The 18,975-nt window shown below is 33.9% G+C and overlaps 1 protein-coding gene across 2 annotated transcripts in view; it reads left to right on the plus strand.

The window, feature by feature from the left end:
- Positions 1–18,975, plus strand: part of LOC150100422 (katanin p60 ATPase-containing subunit A-like 2) — a 279,460-nt gene that overhangs the window by 202,424 nt on the left and 58,061 nt on the right. Inside the window, exon 15 of one of the 2 annotated variants that reach the window (XM_090402560.1) lies at positions 9,453–9,618. The exons of the other annotated variant lie outside the window; for it this stretch is intronic. Within the exon in view, the coding sequence (XP_090258686.1) occupies positions 9,453–9,618 (166 nt within the window). The remainder of the gene's footprint in view (positions 1–9,452; positions 9,619–18,975) is intronic. 2 annotated transcript variants of the gene reach the window in all.

An 18,975-nucleotide genomic window follows, 5' to 3' on the forward strand; every position in this document is an offset into this window, starting at 1 on the left:
TTACGCATTTTCCTACTGGATAAAGATAAGAAATTTGCAGATCTTTTCAATGATGATAAGTGGTTATTAATACTATGCTACCTAGCTGATTTGAAAAAGTAAACATGCTTAATTTGTCTCTTCAAGGAAAAGGTAACATTTTAACATTGAATGAGAAAATAACTGAATTTCGAAAGATAATGGTGCGGTGGAGAGAGAAATTTGAAAAGAGATGTTTAGAAATGTTTCCATCTTTATCTGATTTCATTACAGAAAATAATGCAAATGTAAAACGAACAAAAAGTCTAATATCTGCACATTTAAAAAGTTTAGAGACATATTTTTGTAACTTATTCACAGATCTTCCTGGCGAAGAATTTCAATGGATTTTATACCCATTTGCAGAAAATGTAAAAATTGACCACCTTCCGATTATTTTTCAAGAGCAATTAATTGACATTAGATACAACACAACTTTGAAAAGCGAATTTCAACAGAAATCTCTTCACAATTGGTGGATGGGACTGAAGTCCGAGTATAGCAATTTAGTAAACACAGCAAATGATGCACTCCTACCGTTTGGTTCTACTTATTTATGTGAGGTATCATTTTCTGCAATGACAGGTATTAAAACCAAATATCGAAATAAATTAAACTTGGAACCAGACCTTCGTATTGCAGTATCAGAAGTCATCAAACCAGAATTTCAAGAAATTATGAAAGAAATGCAAGGCCATTGTTCACATTAAATATTGTAATAAATATGTTTGTAAGCTGTTAATAAAAATAATGTGTAAAAATATCTAGCGTTTTTAATTATTATATGATGATACAAGGCATATTTCCTCTTTATAATACTTATTACAATAGATTTTTTGCTCTATCAATTGGGAGTATGCGCTATTTATTTTTTCTGTCTTGGGGGTATGTGATCAAAAAAGTTTGGAGACCACTGCTCTACAGCACTGGGCAGACAAGGTAATGTTATCTCTGAGGGTCAGCATGGATTTGTTAAGGAGCACACTTGTTTCAGCAATTTGATTGCCTTTTACAGTGAAATAACAAAAGTAGTTGATGAAGGAAAGGTACATACTGCCATTTTTATTTATTTTACAAAAGCATTTGACAGGGTGCTGTGCCACATGATAATGATATTTAAGTTATAGATTTACATATTAAGTTAGTGAACCGGATTGAACATTAGTTGCTTGATAGATACCAGAGAGTTGTGTACAGTGGAATAGTATCAAAGAAGCAGAAGGTCACAAGTGAGGTTCCACAAGGCTCAGTACTGCAACATTTTACTGTTTATCCTTTATCTCAGTAATGTTGTCACTGATGTGATGGCCTTCAGGAGTTGAATAAGCTAGACAGATGACCAAATGAATGTGGATGCCCCAGTTTAATGCAACTAAGGGATTAAGGTCTTGAAATTCAGGATCCACTAATAGAAGGCTTCATACTCTATTGATAAAATTATATAGAATGATGATGGAGGAAGCAAGGAAACTTAGAGTGGTGATTGATAGAAATTTGAAGTTTAGGGGTCATATTGGAAAGATGGTGAAGGTAACCCAGAAGATTGCTGCAATAGTGAAAAGGATGTGGATGAGTAGAGATAGAAGAGTAGTGATTCCATTGTATAAAGCCCTGATCAGACTGCATCTGCATTTATTGTGGCAATATTTATTATTATTATTATTACTTAACACTTTTAGGGAGTTCAAAGACTCATCAAGGGAGGAGGACACCTACTCTATAACTCTCCGTCTCCACCAACCGCTTTTTTTTTTTTTTTTTGCTTCTGCCTTGGTATCTCCACTTGAGCCTGGCTCCCACTGAAGAGACCTCAATAAAAGTCGAAACTAGTCTGGGTAGTGGCCCTTCCCTTAATGCATAACATTATACATATCCGCAAGGAGATGTGTTTTGCATTATGGGAGATACTGAGATAGAAGTGTTGGTAGCTTACTCCACCTTTGCAAGGAGTCGCCCGGTGTTGTACCACTTTACCCCAGTCCTGAAGATACTTTCAGGCGCAAACTTTGTTTGCACACACTTGGATAAAGAATTAAACTAAATTTATTATTATCCACCAAATGCAACTACCTTCATCATCTACACCAGGGGGTTGGCAACCTTTTTGGAGAGCCATTTTTAAAATTATATCTGTTAAAAAAACTTTTTTTTTTTACAGTAACATGTTATCATACTTATAAAACACAGGGGTGACATGTCACATGAAATTATATGATATTTTAAAATATTAAATAATAAAACAAAGATTTCCTTCTCCTTACAAAAGCATATGTATAAAATCCAATAACATACCTATTTCTTTAATTTTTTAAATTTAAAATATCTTCTTAGTGCGACTTTTGCTGTTGAACTTCTTCAGATAGTTTCTCAATATGTGGCAAATACGCTGTAGTTTTCATTTTCAAACATGACGAAAGACTCACATTGTTTAGTTGGTTTCTCAACTTACTTTTAATAAAATTCATATTAGAAAATATTTGCTCACACAAATATGTCGATCCGAAAATCGAGAGAAGTCCAAATGCTTATGTTTTTAACTGAATGTAAGTGATGGTAAACAATTCCACGTGTCAAATACAATCTGATCTTGCTTTTTAAGATCTTCTATTTCAGACCATTTGTGTTGTATTGCAAGGGTAGATTTTTGTCTTTCCAACTCCTCCAGGTCAGCTTTAAGATTTCTAAATTTTGAATTCCACAAATCCTTGGTTGTCAGGTCCTCTAACTCAAGTTGAAATGCAGCCTCATCAATTCCAGCAAAAGGTGAAAAATTTCATTCGGCAGGATTAATTTCAAGTGGTCGCAATAAAAATGACATTGTTGCCTTGTTCTTTCTAAACTCCTCAAATCTTCCATTAAATTCAGATCACATATTTACCACAATTTCTTTGAAAAAGGTTAAATTTATGGAATTATCATCTTGTTCTTGTTGATATTTCTTCAACGTAGGAAAATGTAATAATGTGCCTTTCTCTAAGTCTGTCGCAAACAAATATAATTTTTGTTCGAACGAAATCACTTCTTCTAAAAGCAAAACTGCTGTATTTCCCTTTCCCTGTAGTTTCTTATTTAGTGCGTTTAAATGGTAAGTCATATCCACCACCAGAAAGTAAAATTTTTGTAACCCATGAGTATCTTCTAACTGTGCATATTCAAGTTCCTTTTGTCTTAGAAACAACTTAACCTCTCCAAGGCAGGTGGCAAATCGCATCAGCACTGCACCTCTGGAAAGCCATCTTATTCTGTTATGCAAAAGAAGATCGGAATATTCGCAATTGATTTCTTTAAGAAGTTCACAAAATTTCCAATGATATAGCAGTATTGCCATTATTTTGTTAACAATTTCTGCAACCAAATCCATCACTACTGTTATCTCTTTTGGAAAAGTTTGTGCACAAAGTATCTTTTGATGGATTATGCAGTGAAAGGAAAACACTTCATGTAAAATTTGTATTTTAAATAAAGAAACAAAATCTTTTTTTGTACCTTTCATGGTCTGTGCCTAATCGGTTGAAATAGATATTATTTTGTTAATATTAATACCCTTACTTTTCAAGCAAGTGGTAACAGCAGATTCAATGTCTTCTCCACGAGTTTGTCCAATAAGTGGCAGTATATCGAGTAATTCTTCCTGAGGTCCTTGAGAGTTTATGTATCTACAAATAAGTACAAACTGTGCAATGTCATCCATATCACATGATTCACCACAGGCAATGGAGAATCCTGGTGTTGAATTTAGATCTGTAACCTGCTGATTTGTTATATCTTCTGCCATTCGTATAGTTCTGTCCCTTACAATCTTAGCAGATAATGGTATGTCTTTTATTTTTGTAATTATTTCCACTTTGTTTTTAAAATTGCAGAAAAGATATTCGGACATTTTAATAAAACATTCTTTCACATATTCGCTGTCCATAAAAGGTTTTCCTCGTTTAACAACTTCTTGAACGGCCACAAAACTAGCAATAGTTGTATTTCTTGATTCTTTTATCCATTTGGAAAATGAACATTTAGTTAGATTTACTTTGCATTGCAACTCTTCTACTGCCTTTTTTTCTTTCATCTCCCCGTGGATATGCTTTGTCAAACATATCGTGTTTATTTAAAAAAAGTCTTTGTATATTTGATTTTTTATTATTTGAAAGCTTTTCATGGCATATTAAACGCATTGGAAATCCTGCTGTATTTTGCTACAAATGCATAGGTTTCGGTCCATTCACTTTTAAACTCCTGATTTCCTTGTTCTATCTTTCTCTTCTTTGCTGACATTTTAAATACTATAAAATAAAAATATTTTAATTTTGTTAATATTTAATTGAATGTTACAATATTCACATTACCTAACACAATCACCAGTAAATAAAAGCATGGCAACGTCCACTACAAAACCTTTACTTATTTTAAGAAAGTGAGCAGATTTGCATACCACACCTGCACTATATGCGAAGACAATGGGCACGTTCAGACAGGCAAGCGCTACATGTGCTAGCCTAGCGTGACATCATAAATGTGTCCAAGCCAACTGCTCGATCGTAGCGCTACCGTAGCGATCGCCATTCGCTACAAATTAATTTAATTTGTAGCGATTAATTTTCGCTACAAAGTAGTGCTCTGACAGGCTGATCGTACCCGATGTAAACTGACGTTTTTTGAGTATCGACATATAGTTAGAGGTCATTTGACCTACAAAATATTTATTTTTACTTCTATGTTTAGATATATCATTTAATAACGAAAAGAGCCGCAATTATTCATTCAAAGAGCTGCATGTGGCTCCGGAGCTGCAGGTTGCTGATCCCTGATCTACACCAACGGCATCTACCGCCGACCACTAGTATTTTAACAGACAATCACAAACATCCATGCCCACTGCAGGATTCGAAACAGCAGCCTTTTGGTTGGAGAGCGGATACGCTAACCACTTGGCCAACCAGGCTGGCCAGAATTTGAGGACAAATTAACCTTGGAGAGAGTCTAGAGGCAGATAGCAAAAATGATGTCAGGACTGCAAAGTTATATGATATCAGGACAACTGTGTCATTTGATTTCACAAAGTATCTTCAGTTATGAGGACAGACTGAGAACATGTGGACTGCAGAGTTTGATAGAACCTAAAGAGGTGAGATATGATTCAGGTATTTAAATTGCTGAGAGGTTGTTACAAGAAATTGGAATTGGAGAGTTCTTGTAGACAGGCTTATACGTTGGTTATGCATTATTAAAACACTAAAGGAATAGAACAACGTAGTTAAGAATATAAATTAAATTAAACTTTAATAAATATTTTCCGATATTTCGGCAACGTCACATTGCCATTTTCTAAAGGAACATTTGGCCAAAGAACTCACACACTATACTGGCAACACACCATCACACATAAAAAACTCAGCCCATTTCAAAGCCAACATAGAAAACCTTACACTCCAACATACTGACATAATGGTCAGCTTTGATGTGTCCTCTTTATTTACAAATGTCCCACTCAAGGAAACTTTAGAGCTAATCCAAGCTAAATTTTCTTCCGATATCTCAGCCTTATTTCAGTTCACAATGAACTCAGGCTATTTCGTTTGGCAGGGAAAATTCTACAAACAAATAGAGGGGACAGCCATGGGTTCACCACTCTCCCCACCCTTGGCCAATTTCTTTATGGAGACCTTTGAAGAAAAAGCCTTAGCCTCTGCCCCACGGAAACCAACCATATGGCTTCGCTACGTTGATGATGTGTTCGCTATTTGGCCACATGGCTCTGAAACACTTCTCTCCTTCTTAACACACTTTAAACAACCAACACCCCAGAATCAAATTCACTCTGGAAAAAGAGGAAAACAACAGCCTCCCTTTCCTAGACACACTAGTCACCCGCCAGCCTAATGGATCCTTGGTTTTCTCAGTTTACAGAAAACCCACCCATACAGGCAGATACATTCACCAACAATCCCCCCCCCCACACAACAATATGGAGTAGTGAAAACACTATACAACAGGGCTAAACTAATCTGTTCAAACGACTTGGCCCTAAACACTGAACTAAATCACATCCTCAACACTTTCTCAGCCAATGGCTACCCCCCCCCCCCCAAAAAAAATCCAAAAAATATTAGAACCTACAAACCACAGATTCCCCCCCCCCCCCAACAAGGATTACTCTAAATCCATCACCATTCCCTACATCCGAGGCACCTCGGAAAAGATTACCAAAATCTTAAAAAAACATGACCTGACCTCCTGTTACAAACCTTTACAGAAAATTGGCATCCCTTATCCGCTCCACTAAAGACCAACCACTTCCCCTAGACCTACCTGGTGTTTACCAGGTCCCTTGCAGTTGTAAACTGTCTTACTTTGGCCAAACAGGCAGGACAGCGAATATCAGAATTTCGGAACACAAGGACTACATCCGTTTTCACAAATACAGTCATTCTGGGCTTGCGGACCATGCTCTGGATACATGCCACAGAATACGGTGGAAGAAAGCTACAGTGATACACCGTAGCAAATACAAATTTGAAAGACTCTTCATGGAATCAGCCTCAGCCCTAAGAAATTCTCCAAACCTCAACAAATTTGGGTGTATGCGACTGCCCCAAATTTGGGAGGCCTACATCTGCAGACCTTCAGCCCAACGGCCAAGAACACCTACTTAGCCTGCTAGAGGGCACCATCAGGACTGTTAGGAGAACAATAGCTTCATCTTTTCATTCCCAGTTTCTCTGTTGTAGTGCCTACGTGCACGTAACTTTTTTGTAAGTTCCTTTAGAAAATGGCAATGTGACGTTGCCAAAATATCGGAAAATATTTATTAAAGTTTAATTTAATTTATATTCTTAACTACGTTGTTCTATTCCTTTAGTGTTTTAATAATGGAATTGGAGAGCTCTTTCATGTGGTAGAACAAGGAGAAAAAGCAAGGACAAGGGGCATCTCTGGATGTTGTGAATGGAAGTGATTAGCAAGAGGTTGGGAAGTGGCTTTTTTTTGCATGGAGTATGGTTGGACCATGGAATGCGCTGCCTTGACAGGGTGGTGAGAGTACAAATGGTGAACAAGCTTAAGGAGTGATGTAATAGACTGTGTTGTCTAAGATCTGGTGATCCCATGAAAGTCAATAATAATAATGTGTCACTTTACTCAGTTTCAGCTGTGTCATTTGATTTCACAAAGTATCCTTGGCACAATACATGCGCAGGATGTAAATAATATATATGTATATATATACATATCCCTCGATTCAACCCATATGAATAACAGCCTCAGCTACAATTTATCTGATGTGCACATTTCTACCAGTATTGGCGCTCTCGCAATAGCTCACACATGTAGTTAACTTCAATTGGAACTTCAGCACATTTTCCTTTTTAAACGTACTACAGTTTTTTTTTATTAGATCTGTTGTTGTTATTTTATAATGTTTCTGTTATTTTTTATATAATTCTTTGTATTTGACACCTGAAGAAGTTGATTTTTTCAACGAAACTAGCAGTGTCTCACGATTAAACCTTATTCTTTTTTATTCTCGGTGTTATAGTCATTTAAACTATATTAATATTCATAACATTATTTACCGAGTAAATATGAACTCCGATATATATATATACTATACATATGTAGTCTCTTGCTGTAGAAAACTCCTGGGGGTCATGTGATTACTTTGCTTAGAGGATATTTTGCTATAGTTAAGTTTTTTTTTGCATATCATTTTGCCTATGGTTCTTTGATCAGGACGTTTTTAGTAGTATGTTTTAGGGAATGTGTTTGCTATAGCACCCTTTGACTGTATATATAACATAATTTTTGCTTAGCATGATCTGACTTTGTTGGCTGAGCCTCCACTTTTTCTAAGTGCCTGTTTTGCTTACTAGAGGCATAGTATCTTGGAGAAAAAAAAAGTGTTTGGTAGAGAGAGAGAGAGAGCAGGGTTTCCACTTGACTTAATGGTCTGCTAATACTAGAGCTCATACTAAACTATTCTGGTTTCCTGTCTTTTACGGGTGGGATTTCATAAAAAAAATTTCATTTATATCAACATTGTATTCTCATTTCACATCATTTTCTGTTCTATAATTGAAAAATCAGCAAATTAAAAAGAAAATTTGCAGGTGCATTAAGAAATAAAAAAAAAACTTATTTTTAACTCTGTCTAATGCCATTTTCAGTTCTGCCTCGGTATAAATATTTCTTTCAGAAAATCAGAGCATTTGAAATGAAATGTTTAAGTAAAATAAATAAGACTCACTGGTCAGAACACAACAAATGAGCACGTCAAACATGAATCAAACCATGGAGAAGATATCACAGATATAATTTGTAAGGAACAATTAAGATGATCTTGGACACCTTCACAGAATGTTCTCTCAGATTACCAAACATAGCCTTGAATGGAATCATTGGAGGAAGACAATCAAGAGGCAAACCAAAGAGAACTTGGTTACAGTATTTAAAGGAAAGGTCACAGTTATTGAGCTTTAGAGAGATGACAGAAATGGCCAGAGATAGTCAGACGGCAAAGATTTCTTCATAGGGATGCAACCCATCATCTGATGGATGAGAAAGAAGAAGCCTGCTGATCATTATTTTTCCCCCAGGCATCGAGTTGGTCATTCTAATAGTAAGGGTGTTGGGTTGGATTCCTCTGTGCACTCCATTTTCTCCTGACAGATATAAAACTGACCTTCATCACATTTATTAGTAGCTATGTGTACATCCTGGTATAAATATGAATTTGGGTAATTCATGGAGTTAACGTTATTACCCCTGTAGATGGACTTGAATTTCCTGGTGAAAGGCTGGTAATAATAATAATCATAAATGCAACAGCAGATATAAATAACTGAAGTTTCCAATATAAATGCAAGCTGCTGATCCAAATAAAATTCGTTTTATGTAATATTAGGAAAAAAAATTAGACATTCAAACAAACAATTGCATATTGATTACAACACTTTTTTTTTTTTTTGCTTAATAAGTATTTTGTAATACATACTTTTTTTGATTCATGTTTTTGCTGTTCTCTATGTACTCACTTATTCAATCCATCAGTGAGACATTCATATTCCACTTGACATGTGAATCACAATATTTATTTAGTGTTGAAAGTTTATTTTTCACTTGGTTAGAGTATAATAAATTTAGTTTAATCCTTTATCCAAGTGTGAGCAAACAAAGTTTGTGCCTGAAAGTATCTTCAGGACTGGGGTAAGGTGGTACAACACCAGAGCATGCCTTGCAAAGGTGGAACAAGCTACCAACACTCCTATCTCAGTATCTCCCATAATGCAAAACACATCTCCTTGCGGATATGTCTAATGTTATGCATTAAGGGAACTTACCCCAGTCCTGAAGATACTTTCAGGTGCAAACTTTGTTTGCTCACACTTGGATAAAGGATTAAACTAAATTTATTTACAATATTTATTTAGTTTATTTCTTCTAAGGGAATTGGACCATGCTATTCTGAGGCGTCTGGAGAAAAGAATTTTAGTATCACTTCCCAACCAAGAAGAAAGGATTACGATGTTTCACCAGTTTCTTCCGCCCAAATTAGAGAAAAATGGTCATCTCCAACTATATTGTGATCTGGATTATAATCAGCTTGCTAAGGTGATTTCTTCTCTTTTATACTTTGGTTTTGTTTATTTCAAAACTGAAATAAACCAAAAATTTGGTTTATTTCAGTTTTGTATAAATTTATTCACTCAACAGTTGATGGTGGAATCTTCAGCATGAATTCAACAACTGGAATAGAAAACAAAAGATTTTCTGTAAGAAAAGTTTATTGATTGAAGTTTATAAATGTGATATATAGATTGTGTAAGAAATGCATGATATGTTGCTATGATGAAGGAATGTTGATTTAATAATAAATGAGGGTGAGCCTCTGTGGTCCAGTTGGTAATGACAATGCCATTTGGTTGGAAATAACCTGGATTTGAATCCTTTCATATAAGTAGAGAGTTGCTATAAGAGTGTTTCAACTGAAGATCATCTTCATGCATTAGATGGGATATCTGTTGTGACCAAGACTTCATCTTCTTTAATGGCATCTTTTAGTCTTTTTCTAGGTGTACCTGTTCTCTTATTCTTTGATTTCCAACTATAAACTTGTTTTATTATTCTGTTTTCACTTCTTCTCTCCACGTGTTCGATCCATTTTATTCTTCAGGTTGATACCCAGTTGTTTATTGCTTGTATTTCACATTGTTTTTTTATATCTGTATATTTTATTTTATCTAGTCTAGTTTTATTTACTATTTTTCTTAATATATTCATTTCACCTGTGTTTAACATTTGTCTTATTTTCCTAGTGTGTGTCTGGTCTTGTTTCTGCATTATATGTTATAATAGACCTGACTACTGCTTTATAAATTCTGGTTTTTGTCTCTACTCTAAGATGTTTATTTTTTCATATTGTTCCATTCAAACATCCTGATATTTTTGCAGCTTTTGCAACTTGTTCTCTGACGTCTAGATGTGGCCTTCCTTCCCAGTTCAGTTGTATACCTAAATAGTTGTAATTTGTTATTTGTTCGATAATAGCACCTTCCAATTCTAATTTGCATCGTTGTGGTTCTTTAATATTGTCATACATTTTGTCTTAGTTTTTGATATCTTCATATTATATAATTTTGCTGCTTTATTAAATGTATGTAGTAATGTTTGTAACTGAGTTTCATTTCTGCAATTAATAGTGCATCATCTGCATAACATATGATTCTTATTATTCTATTATTTATTTCCACTCCTGTAGTTTGTATTTTATTAACTTTTTGTATTATTTCATCCATTATTATATTAAATATTGTTGGACTTAAAGAGTTTCCTTGTCCAATGCCATTACTAATTTGTTAACTTATTTTCCTTGTGTTTTTATAGCTCTCTCTCTCTCTCTCTCTCTCTCTCTCTCATCTCATTATGTCTGAGGGCTCATGACCTTCCTGATGACGCTTTGCCATTTCTTTCTCTCCTGTGCCTCTCTTATTGCTTGTTCTAGTTTAAGTTCAGTGATTCTTGATATTTGGTCATTCCACCTGTTGGGTGGTTTTCCTCTTTTTCTTTTCCCACATGGTTTACCCTGGATGATTACTTTTTCAAGGCAGTTGCCTTCCCTTCTACATGTGTCCAAAATATTTCAGTATTCTCTTTTCGATTATGTTTATCAGTCTTGTGTGGATATTCAGTTCTTCTAGAATACTTTTGTTTGTTCTCTTTTCTGTCCAAGACACTCTTAACAATCTTCTCCAACACCAGAGCTCGAACGCCCCAATTCTTCTTCTGTCATCTTTTGTCATAGTCCAAGACTCAGAAGCATAGAGAAAGATTGAAAAAAACTAAGGTTTCTACAAACTTAATATTTGTCTTTTTGGAGACAAAAAAAAAAAACTTGCCTGTCTTTTCAGATCTTGGTTAAATCAGTCATTGCTTTTTTAGCTAGTGCTATTCTTCTTCTTCTTATCTCTTTTTTACATCCATCTTTTTTTGTTATCATCACTCCAAGGTAGTTGAAATAGTCAACAATTTCAATTCCTTCTACATCTGTCTCTTCTGCATTGTTTTAAATCATTATTTTCGTTTTATCTTGATTTATTCTTAAACCATGGCTTAGGTTTTCCCATTCTAATTGATTCAGGATGGATTTTAATTCCTGTTCGCTTGTTGCTATTATCACTGTGTCATCTGCATATCGTAGACTAGTGATTGTTTGGCCACCTAATTTAATGCTTCCATTCCACTTTTCTAGAGATCTTTTCATTATAGTTTCGCTGTAAAGGTTGATTAGTAATGGTGAGAGTATGCATCCTTGTCCTGATCCTTTTTCAAATTGGAATGCAGGGGACAGTGAGTTTTCAATTCTTACTGTTGCCTGATTTTCTTGATATAAGTTCTTTATGAGAGTTATTAGATGGTTTGGTATTCCTGATTCTTGCATGATATCCCATAAGATATCCCACCTCATGCAGTCAAAGGCCTTGGAGTAATCTGTAAAGCATAGATAAAGGCTTAAGTTGAATTCCCTTGCTTTTTTAATTATTTGTCTGATGTTAGATATATGATCTCTAGTCCCTCGACCTTTTCTGAATCCTACTTGTTCTTCTGAGATCTGATGGTCTATAAAACTTTGTAATCTCTCCTTAATAATGTGTAGTAAAAACTTGCTGGTATGTGAGATAAGGCCAATGGTGTGTTAGTTTTCACAGTTGTTGTGATTGCCTTTTTTGTAGATTGGGATAATGGTGGAATTGGTCCAGTCATTCGGCCATCTTCCAGTCTTCCAGATTTTGTTGCATAAATCGTGTATCCAGTTGACTGCATTCTCTCCAAGGTTTTTCAATATTTCAGCTGGTATTGAATCAGGACCTGGGGCTTTATTTTTCCTTAATTTTTTGATTGCTTGTTCTACTTCACTTATGAGGATCTCCGGTTCTGTTTCCATGTTTTCCATAGCTCCTTCGTCTTCTTGTTGAATAGCTGGATCTTTGTGAAGCTCGGCGCAATACTCCTTCCATCTTCTGGCTATGTCATTAGTGTCATTTAATAAGATCTTGCCATTTTCCTCTGCAATTATATTAAGTTTTGGTTTTTGAATTTTTTGGTTATATCCTTAATCTTCTTGAATAAATCTGCTGTGTTTATTAGAGTTGGAATGTCTTTCTATTTCTTTACAAATGTTTTGGATATAGCTATTTTTATCATTTTGACAAGATTTCTTAATAGCTTTATTCAGGTTTTTATATATATACAGCTATTATTATCATATATTTCTTTAATTATTTGTATTATGCTTTCTGATACTTTTCCTGTCTGCAATATTTCTATTACATCTTGAATTAATATTCTGTCAAATGCTTTTTCCAGATCTATAAAGCATATAAATAATTTCTTATTCTATTCTATTGTTTTCTCTATCAATTGTTCTGATTATGAATATTGCATCTGTACATTATCTATCTTCTCTTAAACCTTGTTGTTCATCTAGTAGATTAATTTCCTTTGTTATTTTATTATTTAAATTCTTGTTAGCATTTTTAATGAAGTATTTAATAAATTTATGCCTCTATAATTTTCAGGGCTTTTTTTTAATCTCCTTTTTTAAATATTGGTATCATTATTATACTTTTTTTTTCATTCTACCATAATCTTCTTTGTATTTATTATTTAGTTATATAGTATATTTAAACTCTGAATTATAATTTCTTTACCAGTTTTTAATAATTCATTATTGATATTATCCAGATCTGGTGATTCCCTATTTTTTAGTTTTTTAATTGCTTCAATTTCTGTTATTTCAGTTTTTGTTTCTGTTGTATTTATTTCTTCTTCTTGTTTTGTTTGTTTACCTAGTTCTACTTTTATTTCAACTATTTGGTTATAAAAGTTTTTAAAATAATTTTCTAATTCCTCTATTTCTACTTTTTATGATGGGATATATTCTGCTTTTTCTTTCTTTTGTGTATTAATAAATCTTCACATTTGTTCTGTATACCAGAAATCATATTCAAGGTTTTTGTATATGATTCCCAAAATTGATTTTTGCTTTCTATTTTCTTTTGATTATTTTCTTTGTTTCTTATTTTTTTATATTCATTCCAATTATCTGTTGTTTTCATTTGTAGATATTTTTGATATTTTTCTTTTTTTTCTTTTCTTTTGTTAATATTTTTATTTCTTAGTTAAACCATGGAGTCCATCTTCTTGATTTTGTTATTCTTTTTTTTTTACCCCTAATACTTCTGTTGCTATTTCAGTTAAATTTGTTTTTTATTCACTGCTTAATGGATTATGTTGGAACTTTTGTTTTAATCTATGTAGTATAATGTTTTTATGCTTTCTTCTTTTAATAATTCCACTTTAAATTTTATTTTGACATTGTGTTGATTTTATTTTCACCCATTTCTTGTAACGTCTTAGTTTACATATTAACCCCTTAACATACAAAGACGTCTGTGACACGTCTTTTGTTTATTGCACCAAAATTGATTTTGAATTTTGGTTTCACATATAAATACAACCGAATATAGATGCTAGACAATCTTGTGCCTATTTCCTTTCATTCGAGAAAAGTTGCCAACCGCGTGTATCGGCTATTTCGTTTGCATTTGCACAAATACATCATTATTTTTCAAATAATGATGAATTTGATCCAGCAAATCACCCTCGCCCAAAAAATTGGCAGAAAAATGACCGCTTTCTGATTTTTAATTGGTACGTTAAGGGGTTAAGAGGTTATGATTACTTCCAATTTCTGCTGATTCTAACACTCTTAACATGTTCTATTTCTGATGGGTGTATTACTTTATTAACATATAATATAATCTATTATTGATTCCTGTCCTCTTGTGTTTCCAAAAGTTATTTTATGCTGTTTTTTAAAATGTATTCATTATTTTTAACCTATTATTTGCACAGAATTGTATCAATGTTTCTCCATTATTGTTTCTTCATTAAATCTTTGTAGCCTGTGTAGCTCAGTGGATGTGGCATTTGTACACCACGGCGCTTGACCACACGAAGGAAGACTTGGTTTCGAGTCTAGTCGGCAACTAGAGGAAATTTTTCTAAGCCTTTTTTCGACTGGTTCCCAAGTTAGTCGATCTCTGGCACGGGCAAGCGGGTTTTTCCTCCCGGAAACTCGGATTTCGTCCCGTAAACTCAAGAAAATTGACCGTAGAACCCACATTATTTTCAGACATTAAATATATTGTGTTAGGGTTAGGGACCACGAGATGGTGGCATATTTGAGCCGTCTCTCTTCACTGTGTACCGCTTAATTAGTGATAGCCTTGTGCCATCTGTCTCTGATTGGTACCAGTGGAGATTGAACTGCCCACTCAGTCTCCAAAGTTAGATAGGACTAAATGGCCTCGCCTACTCCCCGTATAGGGGAATAAAAAGGCGTTAGCTGATTTTTTTTTTTTTTTTCATTAAATCTTTGCATAATTCCATTTATTGGTATATTTCCTATTTTTGCATTTAAGTCTCCCATTATAATAAGTTTTTCATTTGGTTTTATTTCTTGTACTATTTGTTGTAGATCTTCATAAAAAGTTTGTTTTTTTCTTTTCTTTTCTTCCTTCTGGAGCATATATACTGTAATTATATTCAATTGAAGGTGAGGCAGCCAATTTCCTACAGAGGGAGAAAACTTTTCCTATTGGAAATTCAGGTTTATCATAAAAAAAAAAAAAAAAAATAGCTATAGTATGTGCAATGGATAGACGTTTTAGACTATGTACATAGTCTGTATTATTGTAAGTTGCATGACTATATGTCAATTAGGTTTCTGTGAAGCCTATGATGGCTTCACAGGAACCTAATTGGGCTTTTATGAAATCATGTTGATAGGTTGTGACAGGCTGTTGTGACCCTCATGAGTTAAGATGAAAATGAGATTTCTTGATTATCTTGCAAAACATCTTCAGAGGCCTACTTTGTAAGTCCATTTTTGAAAACTCAAAACAATATTTTCTTCTTCCTTTCCAGGCTTATAGGCCAAGTGGCCTGTTCCGGACTCAATTCCATCTTTTTAAGGGTCTTCCTCTGCATTGAGTACCTTTTGGGTGGTAATTTAGAATTTGTTTAGGTATTCTGTTTCTATTCATTCTCAATATGCATTCTTTCTGATTTCGCTGCATTTCATTTTGTCCATTATTGTGACTCCTTCAATTCTGTGCAGAAATTTCATTTCGGATGATTCAATTCTTCTGCTTTTTTTATTGTCCGTATCTCACTGCCATGAAGTAAGGTAGGTTTAGCTACTGTATTGTAGATTCTTATTCGTGTGTGTTTTTGTACATAATTGGGTTTAAAAATTTTATTTATAATGCCTGTTACTTTTAAAAAGTTTGATATCTTTGGTTCTATATCAGTTTCATTTTCATATGACATTGTGCATCCTAAATATTTAAATGTATTTACTTGCTCTGATCCTATTTTCACATATGCAATACATATGATATGTGTTGCATCACCTTCCTAATAAGGAAGGTTTACAATAGAATATAGGCTATTTAAAATTGAAGTATCTCAACTAATAAATGATGAAAAGTATGGATTCCGTTGCTGTCAGTTCGACAGGCAAGTTTATTGCTTATGTCACTCACCCGTACAAATGCCATGTAAAACTTGGGAGAAGAAATCTAAAGTGGTACCTCATGAATATCTCAGAGGCATTTGATTGGGTATGATCTATTTTAAGTAACACATCTCATCATACAGTCTGTCTCCTGTCTTATGCAGCTGGTTTGCCAGCTTTCTATACACATTATGATTGTGATGGTAGATGAATCTTTATCCTTAAATTTTGCACTAATGTTGAGACTCCACAAGGCTCCATTCTTTCACTTACTTTCTTCCATTTGTCAGCAACCTTTTCTAGTTGTCTGCAAATCTCATCCATAGTTTTTCTGATAAGATTAGATTATGCAGTACTTGATAAACTCTGCACTACACAGGTCACCAAAAATTCTAGAACATAGAATCATCAACACTGAACTCAGATTTCAAAAAAAGAAGAAAAGAAATAAACGTGAGAATTGCAGACAAGTTTACCTACTGAATGTTCCCACATAAAATATATGCAAACATACACATACCTGGCACAGATTTAGAAACTTTTATTTAATACCATGTTTCCATATAGGCATGCGACTGCCAATACCAATCCTCTCTAATTCCCTGCGATTCCCTTCAGTTCACCTCAGTTGGTGAGATATGGGTCAGGAACAGCCTTCATTAAATGCTTTGGTCAATGGCTGCATACAGGAAGTCTGTTCATACAAGCCTTCTCAGATGATAGAAGTCTCATTCCTGACAGATTGTCTTAGGACCATAGTTACACCTCTTAGACAAGCAAGTGGGTTATTTTTTCACGTTTTGAGAAACCAGTATTTTGACTAAGTATTTTGCATATAAGCTGTGTAAGTGATGTTTACATAAAGTTTTCTAATTCAGTGGCCAGTATGTGTATTTAAGAAGAAGATAAGATAAATTATGGAAGAGAAATCTGTTATACTCTAGATTTAGTCCAAATAATGATTGTTAGGATCAGATTTTCATTTTTAACTCTTTGTCTTAAAAGACAAATAGTTGAAATGAAAAACAGGAAATCATGGAAATATAATAGAGATCTGTATTTGTATTTTGTACATCTAAAGAAGGCATAAAGATACCAAGAGAAAAGCTATCAAAAACACTACAGCTGTTGGGGTAAATGGCACATTATGCAGAGACTATACTGTCTACAATATAAGCAGCTCTTTAGCACAGTTGGAAGAATTATGGGACATTGCACCTTTCTTTTCTAATTGAAAAAAGGAATCTTTATATGGACTTTTTAGCTGAAGGTGATTTAGACGATCTCGTACAGAGGTAGTAGGTTTTGCTCATGGAGGCTTGGGTTTTTCATTCTGCATACAGGCAACTTGCATATTTACATTCACCATCTACCACCACTACCACTATTAATGATGGTAGATGGCTTTGTGTGTAGTTGTAGAGTGGAATATACTTCTGCAGTGAGTCCTTGGATTCCTTGGAGATGTTACTATAATAATAATAATAACTATATTATCAATTTTAAATATAAAGGTATAGATATTTATAGACAGATATAATATACAGTAGATATTTATGGATTGATATGATATAGATATTTAAATGTGTAATCTATAGTGAAATTGTAAATCAGCAGTTAGGATTGAAGGGGATACAAGAAGATAGTTTCATGTAAAATCAAGTGTAAGACCAAGTTACACATTACATCTAGTCTTACTCATTATCTATATGAATTACATTATGAAGGAAAGGGGCAATAAACCTGTATCAAAATTTCAGATATTCAACTTGACTCTTTACATTATGCAGATGATGTTATATTCTTAAATAAACCCAATACAGGTCTTCAGGAGTCTTTAACTAAACTGAATATCAGCTGTAACAAATTTGGAAAAAACAAAAACTGTAAAAAGACAGAAGGAAAAAACGATAGGAACATGGAAAACATTAACTGCATTCTCAGTAGAGAACCTTTAGAACAAGTAAAATATTTCAGGTAAAAGGCACAATTTTAAGTGAAGATGGAAATTTAATATGGAAATTGATAACAGAAATATCAAAGCTGGTATGATTGGGAGGCAGATGAATAAATTTATATGGAATAAGAGAGATATTTAACCAATTAAACCAGTTTTAACTTATCAGTCTGAGAATTGAGTTAGAAATACAGACTAGAGCCCAACAACATAAGAGTTCTGAGGCAAGTTCTTGCATTGAAGATGTAGCATTGGCAGCAATATACGAAAATTGAAGTTATTAGGAAGGGATCTGACATTCATTGAGGTGTGTGAGTAGAAATAATCTAACTTGGGGTAGTCACTTCAGCAGAATTGGGAAATGAAAGGTTATTAGCCAACAGATGCTTGATGTAAAGAAGGTAGGAAAAAGATCCAGAGGAATACCAATATGTAGGTGGATTGATGCAATTAGAATGACTTAGAAGACCAAAATATAAGATTTGATAGTGTTGGAGTCATGCAGGAAATTTGGAGGAAAACTGTCAACAGGAAGTTAGCAATGTTCCTTCAAACTTTGTGCATATGTGCATGCACACTGGTTAAAAAGGAAGCACACATGCCTAGTAGTTGTGCAAAATTTTTAATTTACAGTCAGTAATTTTTGAACATATTCTAAAAACATACATGATAAATCATACTTGTCACTTATTTTATTAAGCATGTCTCCATTCTAATATTACTCCAACCTATTCCAACTTAATACACTCTAATTAGTTACTTTTAGCCTGTGCACGCATGTAGGTGAACTGATGCTGACATCAGCACAGGAAGCATATTTGTCCAGAGTGTCTACTGTTCAGACAGTACAGTCACTTGAATTTGTGCAAACAGTGATGGATTTTGTAGTTAGGTGGATTTAAGCAAATTAATTTAGTGCTCACAATTTTAT

This window comes from Typopeltis vanoorti, chromosome 13 (genome assembly GCF_054136105.1).
Source record: "Typopeltis vanoorti isolate ZY-2024b chromosome 13, IOZ_Tvanoo_1.0, whole genome shotgun sequence".
In the NCBI taxonomy this organism is placed as follows: domain Eukaryota; kingdom Metazoa; phylum Arthropoda; class Arachnida; order Uropygi; family Thelyphonidae; genus Typopeltis; species Typopeltis vanoorti.